Source organism: Rhinolophus sinicus, chromosome 17, assembly GCF_057876585.1.
Source record: "Rhinolophus sinicus isolate RSI-liver-muscle chromosome 17, RSI-T2T, whole genome shotgun sequence".
Taxonomy (NCBI): domain Eukaryota; kingdom Metazoa; phylum Chordata; class Mammalia; order Chiroptera; family Rhinolophidae; genus Rhinolophus; species Rhinolophus sinicus.
In genome coordinates, this window is record NC_142517.1 from 150436720 (window position 1) to 150455292 (window position 18573).

General features: G+C 42.6%; 1 protein-coding gene across 16 annotated transcripts in view; it reads left to right on the plus strand.

Moving 5' to 3' along the window:
• The window catches only part of TANC1 (tetratricopeptide repeat, ankyrin repeat and coiled-coil containing 1), a 218548-nt gene that overhangs the window by 146215 nt on the left and 53760 nt on the right, over positions 1-18573 (plus strand). For 10 of the 16 annotated variants that reach the window (XM_019727214.3, XM_088794246.1, XM_088794245.1 and 7 more), the window contains 3 exons: positions 10762-11025; positions 16744-16866; positions 17670-17951. In XM_019727214.3, the coding sequence (XP_019582773.3) occupies positions 10762-11025; positions 16744-16866; positions 17670-17951 (669 nt within the window). Of the gene's footprint in view, positions 1-4864; positions 5073-10761; positions 11026-16743; positions 16867-17669; positions 17952-18573 lie in introns of those variants that run through there. The other 6 variants (XM_074336797.2, XM_074336800.2, XM_074336833.2 and 3 more) reach the window with 4 other exon arrangements.

An 18573-nucleotide genomic window follows, 5' to 3' on the forward strand; every position in this document is an offset into this window, starting at 1 on the left:
TAAGCCTCTCCAGTGAGCTTATCTGGCTAGTTCCCCATCCTCAGCTCACTCTGCTTCCCCACCTGCTGTTTGTTCTCGTCCAGTTAACTTTTCAGTGTTACTTCTGATCTCATGCCCTGTTCCTCTGTGCGCTGTCCACCGTTGATGACATCTCTGGTATTAATTCTGTGATAGCCAGATGACTTTCTTTATAGCATTCTTAACTCTTCTGAGATTTCCTGTCCTCCATGAAGTTTATTTTCCTTCAAGGAGTTGGCCAGTGCTACAATTGGTTGTTGTTGACAGACTTTTGCTTTTCATTGTGTGTTCTGGCATTGGCATTGCATGCTTCTTACTACAACCAAGTCAGTTTCTTATTTTGACAGTTGGAACATTTTCAATAACAGAAAAAGACATTCATTCATTCTTCTTTCTTGCTGTCTCTTTTTTTCTCTCTCTCTCTCTCTCATTGAGATACAGTGCTGCAATTTAAAGACTGTCCTAAAGAGAGGAAAGAAAAGTTGCTGGTTTGCTTTTTTGTATGGTGGTGAAAGATCGAGCTGGAGGAATATTGAGGCTGTTACATAGTACTTGATAGTAGTATAGTTCTGCTTAATCCCAGACTGGTTAGTCCCCTTATTATATGCTCTCCATAGCACCTCAATATTTGTCTTCAATTTACTTATTCTTGTTTTATTATTTACTTTTGTCTTTATACTGAGAGGGGTCTCGTCTGTATTATTCTGGCTCCTCGCATAGTGTGGGGAATGAGACATTAAAGAAAGAACATTGTTGCTGCTATCAAGTTTCGTTGAAGGAGGGAACACTTAGTTGGTTTATAAAGAAGCTATCCAGGATTCTCATTCCAACTTGGCATTATCAGATCTTTCAGTCGGATTGTCATCTGTATTTTAAGCTGTGTCTTGTCCTTAAAGTTCAATGACACATTTCATAGCATTGAAGCTGTCCTTCCTTTTTTGGCCAAAGTCAACATATTTCCTTAACTCAGCAGACAAGAGTGGGCGGAATCAGGATGTGGAAGACCCCCAACCTCTGGAGCTTGTGCTTCTTGTTGCTTTAGCTGATCTCTTGCAGGAGATGAAGACCGTAGGTGGCTGAGAAGGAAACACTGTGCTGGTGACAACGTCCCTCTGTTCTCTCTCCTTCTGTGACCTGCAGAATTAGCCTCTGTTGCCAAGGGACACATTGGAGGTGTGGTAGGGAGGAGAAGGAAAGCAAGCAAGTATTTCCTCTCCAGACAGACTGTAGCCACAGCTCTTTGAAGAGGCAGGAGTGGTGGGGCCAGAGGAGGGAAAGCACTTCCTTCTGCATTAATACAGGGTGTGCAGGTTCCATTGCTTCTGCAGAGAGCAGGGACCTGTGACTCAGTTGTGGTTCTGTGATTGCTGAGGGTGGGGTTTTCTTTTGCTCCCTGAAGAACAATGCTTTGTTTTTATAAGGTGTAGCCTGGGAATGACGACCTTGGGGCATCTTAAATGTTTAACAGAGTAAAAGATGAAGTCCAGGAACACAGTGATCCTAGTGGGCAGAGATGGAGGTGAGATACCTTGACTTGCTGATTTGGAAGGCCTTGCAGCTGCTTGTAAAATAGGCTGGCTCAGATCTGTGTCCCAAAGTACTTAGCGCTGGGAGAAGGGAGCAAGAAGCTTTCTGTTTAATTTTCCATTTGAAGTTGTTGACGACTTATCAACCTGTAGAACTGAGGTTGCAGTGGCAGAGGTTTGGGGGCGGGCTGGTATAAAGTGCACGCAGCTGCCCTGGCAGGACAAGCTTCGGGGAACAACAGGCTCCCCTACAGGGCTCAGGGCAGAGTTCCATGTACAGTATTAACAGTTTATTTAGGACATTCAGGGGACATTTCAAACAGTGCTAATCCATCCTTAAACATTCCCAGACTTCCCCTTCTATTTAAGCTGATTTCCATCGTGCTGATTATATTTGATCTAAATATCTTTGCCCAGCAGGGCCTGCAGGGAAGCTTGTATTCACAGATGCCCAGACAGCCTTCTCAGGACGGCCATGGGTGCCCTACCTGTGTTCTGTTTCCCCTGGTTTTGACACATTGCAAGGGAAGAAAATTTCTTTTTAGGGACTGCTTAGTAGAACAAAGGGCAGGCTAATGACTATTTGAAGAATTTATTGGACCCCTTCCAGTCTTGCTCTGTGGAGGCCAGTCTTAACAGAACCCTCCCCACCCCCTAGTCCAACTTTATTGTTATACAGAGGGGAGTCCCACGTTATCCTATTTCAGGAGGCCAAGTTCTGCCAACGTAAGTGTCTTTAGAAGTATAATAATTCTGTCATGTAGAAATACTGTCTAAGCTGGATGGGATTAACTGAATTCCCTATGAATATCTTTTTTTTTTAAAAAAAGTAAAATTCCTTAGTCTTTACGTATTGAAATCATTGGCATTACCTAGAAGTTAGTGTCTGATTTTTCAAATTTGCAACGTGAAAACCCTTTAAATGTGAAGCCCAGCTGTACCCAATCACCACATAGTAGCTTTTCAATTTACTTGCTTTGAAAAGGAAAACTTTATGAAGAAGTGGCTTTTAAAGGTGTTTCCTCCATCCCTGAGAAAACATTTTTTCTTAGTGATACTCCCTTGATATAGCTTGCTTCCAGCTGTTACAAATGGAAATTGTAAACTGTATTAGTCCCAGCTTAGAAAAAAAGTATGTTTTCTTTGGAATCTCTGTGAAAACCAATCTTATTTAAAAAAAAAAAAAAAAAAAAACACCACTGAAAATAGTGGGTTTTAAAGTACTTTTTGATTTAAACATATTGTTTAATATTTATATCTATATTATGGTCATTATTTTATGTGTGTGTGGGTATTTATTTCAAGGAAATGGGCTTTTCTCTATTTAGGAAGAAAGAAGATGGATAATAGACGAGGAGAAACAAACAAAGCCCAGCTTTCCTAGCAAGATTTTAAAAAAGAATAAATCCTTCCCATCTGTTAGTAGATGTGGCTAGGAGGAGGACTTACAGGTAGCAATTAGAAAAATTCTGGCTGAGAAATAGACCCCTCAAAAGTCAGTCATCCCTTCTGTTCCCTTCTTCTACTATCGGCGTGTAGCTGCTGACGTTTATGGTCTCCAGATGGTTTTGCAGCGTGCTTCCTTTTGAGAGCTGGAGGTAGACAGCTCCAGGAAGGGAGGGGAGGGGTGGGGAAGGGAGGGAATCCCGAGGGGCGGTGGTCACATCTTCCCCACTAGGTGTGTCTCCTGCATAGAGTGGGTGTGTCATTTACCTGCCAGGCTGCCCAGCACCAGAGCCACCACATTCCACCAGGCCAGGTAGCTTTCAGGATGATTAATGCTTAGACTTTGAAAAGGGTAAAGCAAGCACTTGGGCTCTTCCTGCTGCCTTTCCTCTTTCCCTGGGGGCGGGAGCAGGGGAGGCTTGCACATGCTTTTATCCTTCTCACTTTGAAGCTGAGAGGCAAGTATAAATTTAGGCAGGGGAATTCCTCCACAGAAACATTTCTCCTGCAAAGGTGACTTACAATGAAATAGTGGACACTTGAGTTAGTATATCCTACTGGTGCTTAAGTATATCCTACTGGTGTTTTTCTGCTCAGTTGCTGAGGACATTTAAAAAAAAACTTATTGTGGGCTGACTTTCATCTTCTGAGTCTCTTCTATGCCCTCCTAGCTTGTAAAATGAAAGTGGTTCCAGAGCTAGCTTTAGACCTTTCATTTCCTGGACTTTGTGTCAGAAGGGAGATGATCGGATGCAGAGTGTGGGATGCAACGAGGAGTAACTTGTACTATATTTTCATTTTTAACTTGTAAATCCTGCCCTTTTGATTTTATACTAATGCTGCTCTGTTGCCACCTGTATTACCCTGCTTGCTACTAAATTGAAATGCTTTGAAATTAATTTAGTAATAACTGTTTAGTGTTTCAAATCTGTGTTAATATCCATTTTATTACATTGCCTGCAATTTAAAAAATCATCTTTAATTATAGATGCTTCCTTTCTTTCTTTTTAAATCTCAGTTGAAGGAGGAAAATTTGCCTTTACATATAGAATTCTGTAATTTGCTTAATGTGGGAAAGAAATCCTTAGTGATGATTTGAGTCAGGAAAGCACCTGCTATTATTTTTATTCAGACTGTGGTTCGGTCAGTGTAACAAGCATTTATTGGCACCTACTGTGTACCGGGAGCAAGTTTGCCCAGTACTGGGACAAGGGACAATGAAGATAAGGCCCGGAATCTATTTCAAAACTTGTCCACCTGTGAGACCAAAGAATAGTCTCTTGTCCTATGGGGGATCTCGGCAAGTTGTGCATGTACAGACTCTTTTGACCTGACTGAATAAATTGCTGAAAAGAGTTTAAAACATGGCAGTGGTTGCCACCTCTGTTGGAAAATATATGTTGTAGGTGCATAATAATACCAGCCACTGATAGGGCCTTGCGCTCTTTTATGGAAGATTCCTGAACTTCATGGCGTCATTTGACTATGTCTGAAGCTGCAGTGTCTGTATCTTCAGTGTACAGCTTATGGAAGCTTTAAGCACTGTGCCCTCAGGTTTAAATCCACAGGCTTTGCTCTGGAGACTGTAGTACCTGTTGTGTCAGGCTGTAGGGCCATGTGGCTGAGCGAGGCGGCGGGTTTGTCCTCCCCTCCCCCACCACCCTGCTCCAGCTGATCCTTTAGGTGTTTCCACAATCAAAAGCCTGAAGAATTATGCTATGAATGCATGGCTCAGGTCCCTGGCCTTGCTGCATGTCATAGCAGAGCACGCCTTGCGCAACGTGGTGAGCCCTGAGCTGGAGATTTGGTACAGGGATCTGTCTGTCACAAGCCTCAGCACAGGGCCCGGTGCAAGCACAGAAGGGGAGTGGGGCTCTGCAGCCCTGCACTGCACAGGCCTGGCCAAAAACACCGAGCTGTTGTCCATGGAAAGTTGCAGAAGAAACCAGAAAGTCCCTTGGACTTTCTAACTAACTCTGGCCACCCTCCCTGTAGCATTCCAGGGGAGGGCAAGTTGGCCTGAGTGCCTTCACGGGAGCCCTTTTCTTGCTGTGCTGAGGAAGTTACGAGCAGTCACCCCAGGTGAGCCTCAGACACCTTTCCCTGTGCGGCTTGTTCGTTTGTGGGTGGGGTGGAGGGAGAAGCACAGTCTGGCATTTCTGGTCAGGAGGTTCCATTCAGGATGTTTTTGTCCGTGCAATCTTTCCCTTTGTCACTCAGGGAAATCTGCAATATGTGGTGGCAGCCGGAACCCTGTGTGGCGTGAGTGCAAAGGAGATGGGCAACACTGCTGTCAAGTCAGTAGGAGCAGGGTATTTGCGTGTTGCCTCCTTGACTTGTCTCTTTGATCTTTCCCTACCCATTTATTCTGTCTTTGCTTTCCCTTTCCAAAACTGTGATCTTTATTCGGTCAGGTAGGAGGAGGTTATATCTGCATTAGTTGCATTTTCCCTTTTTTACTCGTGTCTTTTCTTCTCCCACTTTTATAAGCAACTATTAGGTGTCTTTCTTGTTTGATCTTTAATTCCCTGGTTTAGTGTTTTAACTTTCAAACTGTTCCTGTCAACCATTAAGCTGAATATAGAAGTTTAAAACTGTTTGTTATATTTTTTTAGCGCTACTTTATTTTTCTTCAGTTGTAGGGGAAGGAAAATTATTCTTGAGTCCTGATGAGCTGTGAGGCCCTTTACATATGCCCTTGTATCTGATTTTCTCCACAACCCAGGGAAGGACAGAGGCTCTCGAGAGAGAGCCCAGGCTTTGGAAATGGAGCATACAAGACAGTTAGGGAATGCTTGAAGAAAATGTCACCTTCCGGTTTGTTTTCATCCGTTCCAAATGTGTATTTTTGTGTGTGGTTGATATTATAATCAGTTAGAGAAGTACATGTGCATAATTTATACGTACATGTATTGGGGGCACAGTCTCACATTTTTTCCTACTAAGAGCGTGGTATGAGCAGAACAGCGTAGAACACCCTTATGGAGCCCAGCGAGACTGCAGGGGCTCTGGGGCTTTCCTATCCACGGGGCTCCCGTGAGCACTCAGTGAGTTGAGATATGATAGAGGTTTAGGACAGAGCCCATGCGTAGTGAGACTGTTATGGTATTCACGGTAGCCACTTGTGGGTTTTCCTAAGGGTATTTATTTATTTATATTTAACTCCTCCCCAATGGATTTGAAATGTTCACAGATATTTAGTAAAACAAGATTTTTCTGTTCAGAAAAGGTGTGAGTTGGGGAAAGGAAATAAGAGCAAGAGAAAACATGAAGTCAGGAGTTAGGCTCATAAGATTTTCTTCGCTATGCTTATATAAGTGGGAAGAAAGTTTTATTCTTAAGTTTCCTAGTAGCCAATACACAGAGAGAAACATAATCAAATACATCAGATGACGTTTGTCATGTAAAGACAAAAATATACCCTTTCCTAGTACTGGGCCCTGAGAGACATATCCACACCCTGGGTCCTCAAAACGGGAGAAGCAAGGTTTGAACCCAAGCCCCTTGCATTTTTCACCTCTTTTCTACAGATCAGAAAGAATCCTGCTCTATCTATGTGGCATACATTTGTTATCAATGGCCCTTAGTGCCTAAACAATTCTGAACTAATGGTGTGGGCAGTTTAATTTTCTTCTTGATGATCTTTTAAACCTATAACTTGATTTAGATCCCATCAAAGTACTTATTGGGCCTTGGACTTAAACTGATTTTTTTTTTCCTGATTCTATTTTAAGTGTGTATTCAACATAGAAAGAACCTTCAAATGGCAAAGAAGGGGTGAAGGAAAATCAGGAAGGAAAAGGAATATATTTTTATTGCAGAGTCTTATATAGCAACACATTCGGTGACTGAGTGGATGGATCTCTCTGCTTCCCACACCCCCGCCCCCAACTGGTGGCTGCCTTCTGGCTGCTATGAGCCCATGACTGCCCTCTCTCAATTAGCCCCCTGCCCAGGGGCTGCTGTTTTTAACAAGGCCGACTTCAGGAACTGCAAAATATTTCTTAGCCACAGATAATTACAGAGTAACTTTTACGTGTTGAACACTTTGCAAGGCAGAGAGAGTTTTAAAACCCACTGCATGTGCAATCAAAAGGACTGGTATTGACAGTCCATTGAAAGGGAGGGAGAGAGAGAGACAGAGGGAGAGAGAGAGAGAGAGAGAGAGAGAGAGAGAGAGAGAGAGAGAGAGAGAGAGAGACAGAGAGACAGAGAGAGAGAGAGACAGAGAGAGAGAGAGACAGAGAGAGGGAGAGAGAGAGACAGAGAGAGAGAGAGAGAGAGAGAGAGAGAGAGAGAGAGAGAGAGAGAGAGGTTGTGGTGGTCATGTGTGTGTCCTAACATATTCTGAAAGTGCTTCGGAAATAGTGTAGCACCATGGGCTAGTATAGTATGTCTGGTTAAATGTGCTATTACTGCACAAGAAGATAACACACTGTCCCTGGCTAAAAGGAATCGTCAAATTATACAGAGAGTGAAAAGTAGCCCATGTGAACCAGTGAGGAGCACCAAGCCTAATTCAGCACTACATCGTGTGGCACAGCCTAGCCTCATAGCTTGCTAACACTTAAGGACTGATAAAACTCATTCACAGAACCCTACATGTTGGAAGAGTGTTTGAGGCCCCGTATGAATGATGATGACAAGTCTTAATTGACAAAAACTGGCATCTATACTGGTTAAAGGAATAAAATGTTAGCATTTTTGAGTCGTTAGGGCACTTTTAAGATTATCCAGTCTCCAGAAAATGTCAAACGACATACTTTTTAGGATTGGTTTCTTTAAAGCCATTGTAGTTAAGATGCATGTGTATGTATGTGTGTGTGTGTGTGTGTGTGTGTGTGTGTGTGTGTGTTTTAACTTGAAGGTAACTGGATTAACTTAATTAGAAACTTGGGTTTCTGTCAGCCTGGAAGGAAAACAGGATTTTTGAATCGCCTGTCGTTCGTTGTAAGAACCAGCTTTCTCTTTCTGGGAGTCTGTGGAGCTGCCCTATTTCCTATGCTGCTTAGGTCGTGCAGGGAAACTGGACTCGTTGGGCCTTTACCTGCCCCACTGAATCTGCCTGAGGGCTTAATTGTACCTGAGCTGAGATGAAAGTACACTGCCTGGGCTTCCAGCCATATAGGTGGGTCTGGTATTGGATCCCAGGGAGGAAGAATGTGAAGTGGGGCAATCTTAGTGGAGCATCTTTGTGGGAGGGTCCTTGGCTTCAGAGCTTCTCATTACCCGTCTCTCAGGGCCCTGGTGAGTGTGGACGGTGGAATGTGTATCCCAGCTGAACTTAGGAGGGCAGGGGGAGAGTTTCCTACTTACAAACATATTATAAACTTCTAATATCCTGCTTTTGAAATGGCGACTCCATCTGGGACTTCCCATCTCAGCTATTGTTCCTGCAGCTGGGGGCCTTCCTCCCCCACCCACTTTGCTTCCGCTCACTGCCAGGACCTGAGTGGTGCCACTCCTCAGGCCTGGGCACTGTGGCTGTACTGTGAGAACTGGCCTGCAGCCCTGCAGCCCAGGAGACATGACCACGCTGTCCCTTCTCTCCTCCTCTGTGTCCTGGGACCTTGAAGTCCTGCTTCCGGTGCTGTTCCTTGTAACAGGAAGTTGGAAGTCCCTTGTCTCTGTTCCCACTGCTAGAGGTCTGAACGAGGACTCAGATCCTTGTGGGTTTGATTCTGAAGTGTGTGGCACTTAGGGAGAGCAACTGAGGAAACACACCACTTTGATTTCCTGTTTAGTTTCACCTTAAGGACATGTGTCTGCAAATAAAACAGCCACAGTTATAAAACCAAACAAATCACCCCCACCCCCAGTCTGGAACTTTCCTGTAATCTTAGATATTGAGATAGCCTGGGAACCTAACTAATTGCAACATGTCTACAAGGAAAACATCCTGAGTTCCAAACACTGGACTTATTGTGACACAATCATAATTTGTTAACAGGGTTACTATTAATAATTATGATTAATAAGCAGTATTCTCATTAATAGAGTCTTCCTGTGAAGCACTTAGCACAGTCCCTGACAGGGTAAACTTCCGTATGTGTTAGCTGCTGCTATTACCGCCACCAGCAGCATTTTTAGAATGGAAGGAGTCACTCTTGCTATACTTATGCTCCTGTGAGTGGTGTATTAAAAAAACACACAATGAAGGAAGGCTGTGACTGATTCCAAATAGATGGAGAGATGAGTGTTAATACTCTTGATAGAATGCTTGGAGGTGCTGGGACTAATCACAGACACCCAAACGGTGTGACAGGCCTGTCCCAAATCAACTTACCCTTCGATTAGAGGTATGGTACCAACAATCCCTAACCAATACCAATGAGCTAAAATGCAGTGTCTGACCATAACTGGAATAGAAGTTTGTGCGTTTGCTCATTCACCGAGCAAGCAAATGTTGATTGCATCCTTAGTATGTGCCAGGAGCTGTGCTGTTCAGAAAAGGAAGAGGTCAGCTGATGATAGATACTCTAAAGAGGGAGACTTCAGTGTGTAGGAGGGATTTTTAAATAGAAAGAGGGGCAGTGGAGCAGCAGACGCCAAGGCAGTTTTAGAGCTGTGACAGAATTCCTTGTGGTCACAACGAAGAAATTGTTTTGTCTTTACTTCTAAACCTTAAAGAGCATTGTAAAAATAAACCAAACAAAACCCTTCGGACACTTTGATCTTGGATAACAGACTCTGTTGGAGCTAATTCACCAGCCTGCTCATGGTCTGTTGATGAGACAGCTTAATCCAGGCAGCTGGGTTCTGATGCAGTCTGACCCAGTGCACCCCCATTTCAGTCTAATAGTTAAGGGCCTAGGCTGCTAGGATCCAAGCAGGGAGTACAAAGGGATCAGAGGACATGGCTGGCCCCTCTTCTCAAGGACACAAGCCAGTATTGGGTCCGTGGTGACCTGTGCTTGCAAGGGGATCGCATATGGCTCTGTGCCTTTAAATTGGAAGTGGCTGTTTGTAGAAGCTGGATGGGGTGAATATTCCCACTTGGCATCATCATAGTCTTCCTCTTCTGCCTACATGTTCTTCTGCGCTGGTTTTCTTTCTTAGAGGTTAAATTTTAATTCTGCAGTCAAGCATCCTTCGTGTGTGTGTGTGTGTGTGTGTGTGTGTGTGTGTGTGTGTGTGTTTTCTGTGTGCTACTCCCACAGAGGATTTCCATTCTACGCTGCTAAAGGAATAAGTCAAATCAGCCTCTCTGGATCCTTTTGACCTGATGGTATAAAGTTTAATTCTAAAGATTAAGTTCTCTGCTTGACTTTATAATTGTATTCTTGTTTTTATAGATGTTTCTCCTGCATCTTTTCTCCATTAACCATTGTGCTTCCCTCCCCGCCTTACAGAAATGTTGTTAATTTGGAAGAATTATTAAAAGGTCCAAAGGAATTTAATGAGATATGAATTCTTTTGTGAGCAATTCATCTGTGTTTAAAAAAGAGGCTACATCGTCCCCAAATTATACAGATACACTGTTACAGATAAAAGCTATGTTTTAGATAGCTTTTTCATTATCTTCTTAACACAGTTTTTTCCTCCCCTGTAGCATGATTTAGCAGTTTATTTCCCCTGATAAGTAACATTCTTCTAATTTACCAAAATACATGGTATGAAACATACTTTGATAAAAATCTGGGTGGACTGGAAAACGTTCCCTTCATCATGGGGAGGGAGAGAGAGAGAGTGTTTGTGTCTGTGTGTCTTAACTCTCAACAGCCCCAGCTTTGCCTGGCATCCTTCAAAGTATTTTGGTCTCTCATTTCAGCCACAATTACAAGTTCATCCGAAAATGATGACCGGAGTGGCTCCAGTTTGGAATGGAATAAGGACGGAAGCCTAAGGTTAGGGGTGCAGAAGGGAGTGCTTCATGACCGCAGGGCAGATAATTGCTCCCCAGTGGCAGAAGAGGAACCCACTGGGTCAGCGGAGAGCGTGCTGCCCAAAGCGGAAGCCTCAGTTGGAGATGGTCCAGTCCCTTATTCTCAGAGCTCCAGCTCACTAATAATGCCACGGCCCAACTCAGTTGCAGGTAAGGCCACGCTTCTCCATGGAAGGGTTATCTCACTGTGTCTGAGGTGCCCCGTGTTCACTCTCTTCACTTGGGAATCTAACCCAGATACGAGCCAGCTTTGTGATTGTGGGCCAGGCACTTACCTTTTCTAGGCTTCAGTTTACCTGTGTGTAAACATGAGAAGACCGCACTTAATGGTCTATACGTGATCCTTCCACTCTAGAATTCTTTAAATCTAATATTTAGACTTATATGGCTCTTTGTATATGAAGGAAGAAAGTACCAAAAACTCTCTTTGTTTCTGTTATGTTAAGCCCGAGTAAATGCATGACTTTTTATTACATCTTGGTAAACAGGAATTGTTGTTTAGAGTGAGTTTGTTAATATCAACTCAAAGAATTGTATTTTTACTTTTCAATTATGGCTGACATTCAGCATTGTTTTATGTTAGTTTCAGGTGTATGGCATAGTAGTTAGACATTTATATAATTTACGAAGTGATCTTCCCGATAAGTAATATCCATCTGGCACTATACATACGTAGTTATTAAAATATTATTATTGACTATATTCCCTATGCTTCACTTTACATCCCTGTGAATGTTTTGTAACTACCAATTTGTACTTCTTAATCTCTTCATCTTTTCCCCCAGTCCCCCAATCCCCCTCCCATCTGGTAACCATCAGTTTATTCTCTGTGTCTATGAGTCTGTTTCTGTTTTGTTTGTTCATTTATTTGGTTCTTTAGATTCCATGTATAACTGAAATCATATGGTATTTGTCTTTCTCTGTCTGACTTATTTCACTCAGCACAATATCCTCTAGATCCATCCATATTGTTGCAAATGGTAAGATTTCATTCTTTTTTATGGCCACGCAATATTCAATTCTATAAACGTACCATATCTTTATCTAACCGTCTATTGATGGGCACTCAGGTTGCTTCATAATCCAACTTTCAAACTTATTTTTTGTAATTGAGGCCCATCAGACAAATAGGAGGTCCAATTTCTGTATAATTCTGTTAGAAGGGCTCTCACAGCTTAAAACATCAGCAGTGGAAATGAAAGATCTCAATCAAGAAAAGGAAAACAGGCCACACAGACGTGCCTCAGCAAGATGGGGCAGCTGGACCTAAGAAAAGACAGACGTGGTGACTGTTGCTAGTGGACTGGTCAGTGGGTGGTTGTCAACCAAGGAGAACAGAAAAGCAAGGGGTGGGTGAGGGAAAAGAACTCTGCACCTGAGCTGTCATGCCTGCTTTTAGGTCCTGAGTTTCTAAACTTGGTGCCCTTGTCTCGAATTTAGAAGAGGAACTTGCTTCAGTCATTCCTTGTTACCAACATAATGCTTAAAATTTCTCTTCTACTGGTACATGGACCCAGCTTCTCTCTTCCTACATCAAAGGATTTTTATGCTGCTCCTTTGGGAAAGGGCAGGCCACTCTGGTTGTCATTGGGTGTTTTTGTATGGTGGAACTCTGAAGCAGCTGATAAATAAGTGGCCCTAATGGAAAAGTTCTGAGACACAACACTAATTCACTTTCAAAGGAAATAAAATGGCCTTCTTCCAGAAGAGGGGTTTATTTAGTATGTCTGCCAGAGAGAAGGACTTACACGTAGTGAGTGATGGTTCTTCCAGAAGCTTTTGTGTCCTCCCACCACCATCCCACTACCTACAGCATAATATGTTGTACCCAAGGCATTTTAAGCAAGATTTACCTAGTTACAATGAATGGCTCATTTGTATTATCCCAGAACTTGATGGCTTTATTGACTTCAACAGAATAACAAAATTGTATTCAATTTCATGAAGTTATTTGAAAATTAGGAAACACATTAATAAGTTAATTCAACAGTGTTAAAAGCACCCCATTTGGAGTGATGTTTTCTGCTTGACGTTCTTTCATGTGGTTCCCTGCCATGTGAAGTGACAGTGGGTGTGAGCTGAGATTTCCCAGGGGTTTGCAGTGATTATAGAGCAGGGCTTTCTGATTTCTGCTGTGCTCATTCATTAGCTTCTATGTATGCACTTGAGTTAGACCTCCTGTGGAATGGGAGGGTTTTACCTCTGGGTTTAAGCAGTGGGCCTGGTCTAATGGGTTTTGCGCGTTTCTTTCGTGTTGCACATTTTATAAACTTAAAAACATATTTTGAAAGGAAATAGGAAAGTGCATTATCTCATAGTATCTGTTGATAAGCTAGGAGTCTAATAGACTCTTTATTGCCAACCCTTGCACCCCTAAAGCTGAACGCCAGTCAAGAGGGAATGGGAAGATTTTTCAAGTATTGCTAAAAAGAATAAAAGATTCAGGTTGTATAGTGCATGCAGCACTATTTGTCTAGAAGGCAAGCGGCTACAAAGAGGTCAGTAGGCAACCCTCAGTGTTAGAGGGATTACAGTAATATGTAAATCTCTCAGAAGTATTTGCATGTGGAGGTCCATGTAAATACAAATAAATTGTCATTTGACTGGAAACATCAAATGATTTGATTTGGTGTATGCAGAGTAAGGACTGGCAGGTGAAGAAAGACTACTCCAGGCCTCTGTTCACTCTGGTGCTGGTTCCAAAGGACCTGGTCGCTCAGGGCGAATGATGGTATGCAACCAAGCTCTAAAGTTGCCAGCTATTACTGTCATTGAGCCTGTTAGAAAGAACTGTGGTTGTCTGCCTGCTGTTAACTAGTACAGTGAAATTTTTATGTAAAAGATTATAACAGTAAATTGGCTAGGTTTGGAGATTGTTTCACTATCCAGAGATTTTCTTTGCAAAGGTATTTGTTAGAGTGGAATTGGTTTAGAATGGTGCAGTCAAGTCATTACTGAATGCCACATGAAAATGTATGGCACAGGCGCCTTATTCCTTTATTAAAAACAGAATGAGAGGCCTTAATGCTCTCTTAGATAATCTGGACGTTGGATAATTAGGACCTACTATTTTTGCCTACTTTTTTTCCTTTCGAAATACTTCCTAAGTGAATCACAGAGCATTGTGTTTAGTTTGCCAGGAAACCAACAAACACAGTGATCAGCCAATTTTATTCAAACTCTCACTGGTAATCGCCTGGACTTAATGGCATTTGTCTTTGATAGGTTAGTCCATGATGCTTCAATAGATATTTCTCTTTGCTCAGCTTAGGGGAATCTCCTTCTGCTCCTACCCCCACTTTAACCACCCCCTCCAGAAAAAACTGTCCTGCTGCATATTAGAATGATATTACAATGTACTTCTGACCCAGGTGTTAGACTCAATATATGTGTACAATAAGTGTACAATTAATTTTATGGTAGAGATATTAGCAATATTTTTGCAACATAAAATTATTGCTTTACCTCTGATTTTTCTTGGCCCTAACTCATGTATAGGATTTTGAAAGCATTTATTGTTAAACAGTAGAAGTGAGTCTGATTCTTGTACTAGTAATGCCCGCGAATCTACTGTAGGCAAGTGAGAGAAGAAGGCAGAATGGGGTCCAAGCCACCGGCCCTGCGAGATGGGGAACCCCTGAGTGCAAAGCTAGGCAGCTGAAGTTTCACTGCTCCAACTCTCCATTGTTTCTCTTGTGGCTTTGACATCGCCTTAGAAAGCAGAGGTAGCTGGCAGCTGGTGGCTCGCAGCCCTGCTGAGCTGTGGACCATTTCGATGCAACTTAATCATGTTTAAAATAGAGAATCAGACAGAGCTGTGAAGTTGCTACGGCCACTGATGGCCTACTTTGAAGCTGAAGCTGTGGTGATTGGAAATCTGAAAACAGGCATTGGAAACCTCACCGTCTCCTGCATCTATGTCAAAGGAGGGCTTTGTTGCAATCATTTCGTTGGGATCATTTAGCTCTTTCTGGTCCCATACTCTTAATCCTTTTGGTTGTAAATTGAATGTCGTGTTTTAAGGGGTCAGAAGAATGGAAATAGGAAACTCTTTTGAGGCTCCCAAGATCTGTGTGTTCTCCAGAGCTGCAGCAGCAGGTCAGACATTCGTGGCTATTTTGGCTCTGAAGTGAACTGGCTTATGGGTTACACTGTGGCTGTACTTTCTACCTCGGCCTCGGACATGTGGGGGTATTCATGGTGAGGCGTTTTGAGGAGAGGGACATTTGCAGAGGCCTGGGTCAGAGGCTCAGGTCCCAGGCAGGAGCCTAGAAATGGGTTCCAAGCTGCATTATTCTAGGAAGCAGGGGTTATGGCTGTGGCCTTCACCTGCTGGCCTTCCGGGAATTTTCACAGGCCTGGTTATGAAGGACCTGGAGAGAAGCTAGAGGCTGCTTATTGAATTTGCGTAACTTAGGCCTGTTTGTAAGTCCTACATAAGGAATTAGCTGAATTTTTCTAACAGGAAAGACTTGCGTATATATGTGACGTAAAAACAGGCAGCGGATATGTACCTAAAGGATACAGAAGCATAAGTGTCTGCTGTTGTAAAGTCACAGTATCAGATGTTTCTCTGTGAACTGGGGAGGTGAGCAAGAGGGCCCCTTGTTGATTGCCCCTTGGAAAATGCAACAAGGGGGAACACGCCGTCATAGATTCCAGCCATGCAGCTACCCAGGTGCTTACTGAATGAAGACAGAGAGGGGTGGTGCTTACCGTGAGGAAAGAAAGGACTGAGGCCTCATGCAGATGGTGCAGGCCGCGGCTGGATGCTGCGTGAGAGCCAGGAGGTTTTCAGCAGACAGATGGCCCAGGTTGACTTCTGTCCCTCGAAACTTGGTCCCACTAATGATTTCTCCAGCCCTGAGAAGCCTCAGCCCTTGGAATGTGACTTCCTCTTCCTCCTTATTTGCCCTTAGATGACATCTGTGTTGTATGATCCTGGAAGATCACCAGATGTCGAAGAGCAACAGTACTTTATATTGGGCCACTTACCCACAAACCAAATTAGGTTAATTTTATTTAGATTTATTGTGACCTAGGATGTATGTGTAATTAAGAGGAGATTTTTCTTTTCATTTTTTTAAAGGCACAAACACATACTGTATATTTGCTTCTAAGATTTGCTGAGAATTAATAAAATTATTTTGCATTGGTGGTTTTTATAATCCAACTTGTGTATATATTTGAATAGACCCTTAATGCTTTTTAAAAGGTATCTATATGCCGTGAAATGTACTGATTTGATTAGAGGCAAATGTGATTACTTATTTTCAGAATTTTTAAAACAGTATGTACATGTATAATCTGTTATATAAGTAAATAAATAAATTTGAAGCTTAGGCACATGTTTATTTCCAATGAAGTCCACATGGCTGCTTTTACTCTCCAGAGCTGACTTTCAGGGTTCTAAGCACTGTGGAATTGTATATGTAGAATCTGCTCACTTAATTTAGCAAGGTTGAAATTCTCGCAACTGTGGAAGGCTCGTTGGAGCTGCAGAGAAGTCTCTAGTACCACGCTGCATGTTTGTAGTAAGGTCTGAAGCTTTACCGACGCTTGGTTGTCAAATTTCTTCATAAAGATTTATGGGGAAGTCCAGCTCTTTCCAGGAATAATGGAGAATTTTCCAACAACATCAACATGACTTTGGTTTAAGAACGAGGAGCACTTGGCTTTCTGCCAGTTTTCGATGAACAACATTGCCAGAAAAATAACCCGGGGCGAGCAAACAAAACCAAAACTCACCTTGAAGTAAATTTTGTGGAAAGCCTAAATGGAACTGCTTAGTAATTTATAATTTATAGTAGTTTGCGTATGTTATTTAACTCAACTTTGAGGAGACTAAACTTCAGTTTAATATTACAGCGACGAGCTCAACCAAATTGGAAGATCTGAGTTATTTAGATGGGCAGAGAAATGCTCCTCTTCGAACGTCGATTAGATTACCGTGGCACAATACGGCCGGAGGTAGGGCACAGGAAGTTAAAGGTATTTGTCCTTGTATCTGCTCTGACAATAGGTGTGCTGAGCTCATTCACTAAACAGCGAAAGCCTGTGAGAACCAGCATTTAAATCATTTTTGAAACAGGATGTGAAGGGTGTGTATGCTAAACGTTTATCTGTAAGGCGTCCTAGGGGCCCCTCCTTAACAATATTTTGGGCTCCTTCCTTAAAATATCTGATTAACTTGCTTCTGGGGTTGACAAATAATTCTGCAGTATGTTATTTTGAAGTGAGGCGTAATTTAACACCCCCTACATTTTTTTTGTCATTAACAGAGAATCAGCTTTATTTCAGTTCCTTGGGCTGTAGGGGCCACCTCCTACATCCACTTGAAATGCACAGTTGGGTGGGCGACAACTTGACCATAAGGGGCAAAGTTCCATGATACCTAGACGAGAGCTGGGGCCTTGTCTCTAGGGGAAAACACATTTCCATTTCACTCATACAGTCGTGGAAGAAATGTGTCTTAAATACTGTTTCAGATAAACTGATGAGGCATGGTTTGGCCCTTTGCTTCACTTTCTCTAATCCTGTGTGTCTGCCTTGAGTCATGAGACTAATTTAGAGGCATGAAAGGACTAGAAAGTCAATTTACTAGGACACTTTCCAGGACCATGATAAATGAGGTATTACAGAAGTATTAATAGGATCAGATTGGAAATACAGATATCTTGTGGGGTAAAACTAAAGGCTATACAAAGAGTAACATACATGCAATGATAAATTGAGTTTTCTCAATGTATAAAATTATGACATTCTTCTAAAATAATGATTTTTTTTTTCCCAAGCGCGATTTGCTCCCTACAAGCCTCAAGACATTTTGTTGAAACCCCTGTTGTTTGAAGTACCAAGCATAACAACAGACTCTGTGTTCGTGGGAAGGGATTGGCTCTTTCACCAGATAGAAGAACACCTGAGGAACACAGAACTGACAGAAAATAGAGGAGCCGTGGTTGTTGGAAACGTGGGCTTTGGGAAGACGGCAATCATTTCGAAGTTGGTGGCACTGAGCTGCCATGGAAGCCGCATGAGGCAGATAGCTTCCAACAGCCCCAGCTCACCACCTAAAAGTATGTCCATGTTTAACTACTTGTCTGGTTTATTAATATAAGATGGATGGAGGAAATTGCTATTTGGATAGACATAAATTCCCCGTTTTCCTCAAGTTGTTCCAGCTGCTGCATCAAGTTGGCAGTCACATGCTGGAGAACTATTTGGATGCCTGCATCTATCCTAAAGCCTGTGTAGCTGTAACCTGGGGTGAGACTAGTCTTCTCTGTGTCCTCCCAACTGCAAGGCCCGTCTCCCTCTTTACATGGGGCAGAGGTGAGGCAGGGAGGCCTGATCAGGTGCCCTGGGGAATTTTTGGTTCTAAGACCAAGGGGAGTAGGCTCCTGGCAGAACAAGCCCACCAGGAGCTGTGCAGAATTCTTTTGTCCCCTGTTCTCTGCAGCCATTATTGTCTATATTGGTTTTACCAAAAGTATAAAAAGTAACTTAGAAATGGGATGGAGTAAGCCTAAGATTTTATTATCATGGCTTAGTTTATGTGCAATAACACATTAAAATAAGTGTCTCTAACATAGTTAACTGGGAACAAGTGAGCTATGCAAGACTTAAAAAAAAAAAAAAAAAAAAAGAATTTAATAAAGGAAATGAGAAATAGCAGGTCTCCAGGGAGGGCAACTGGGT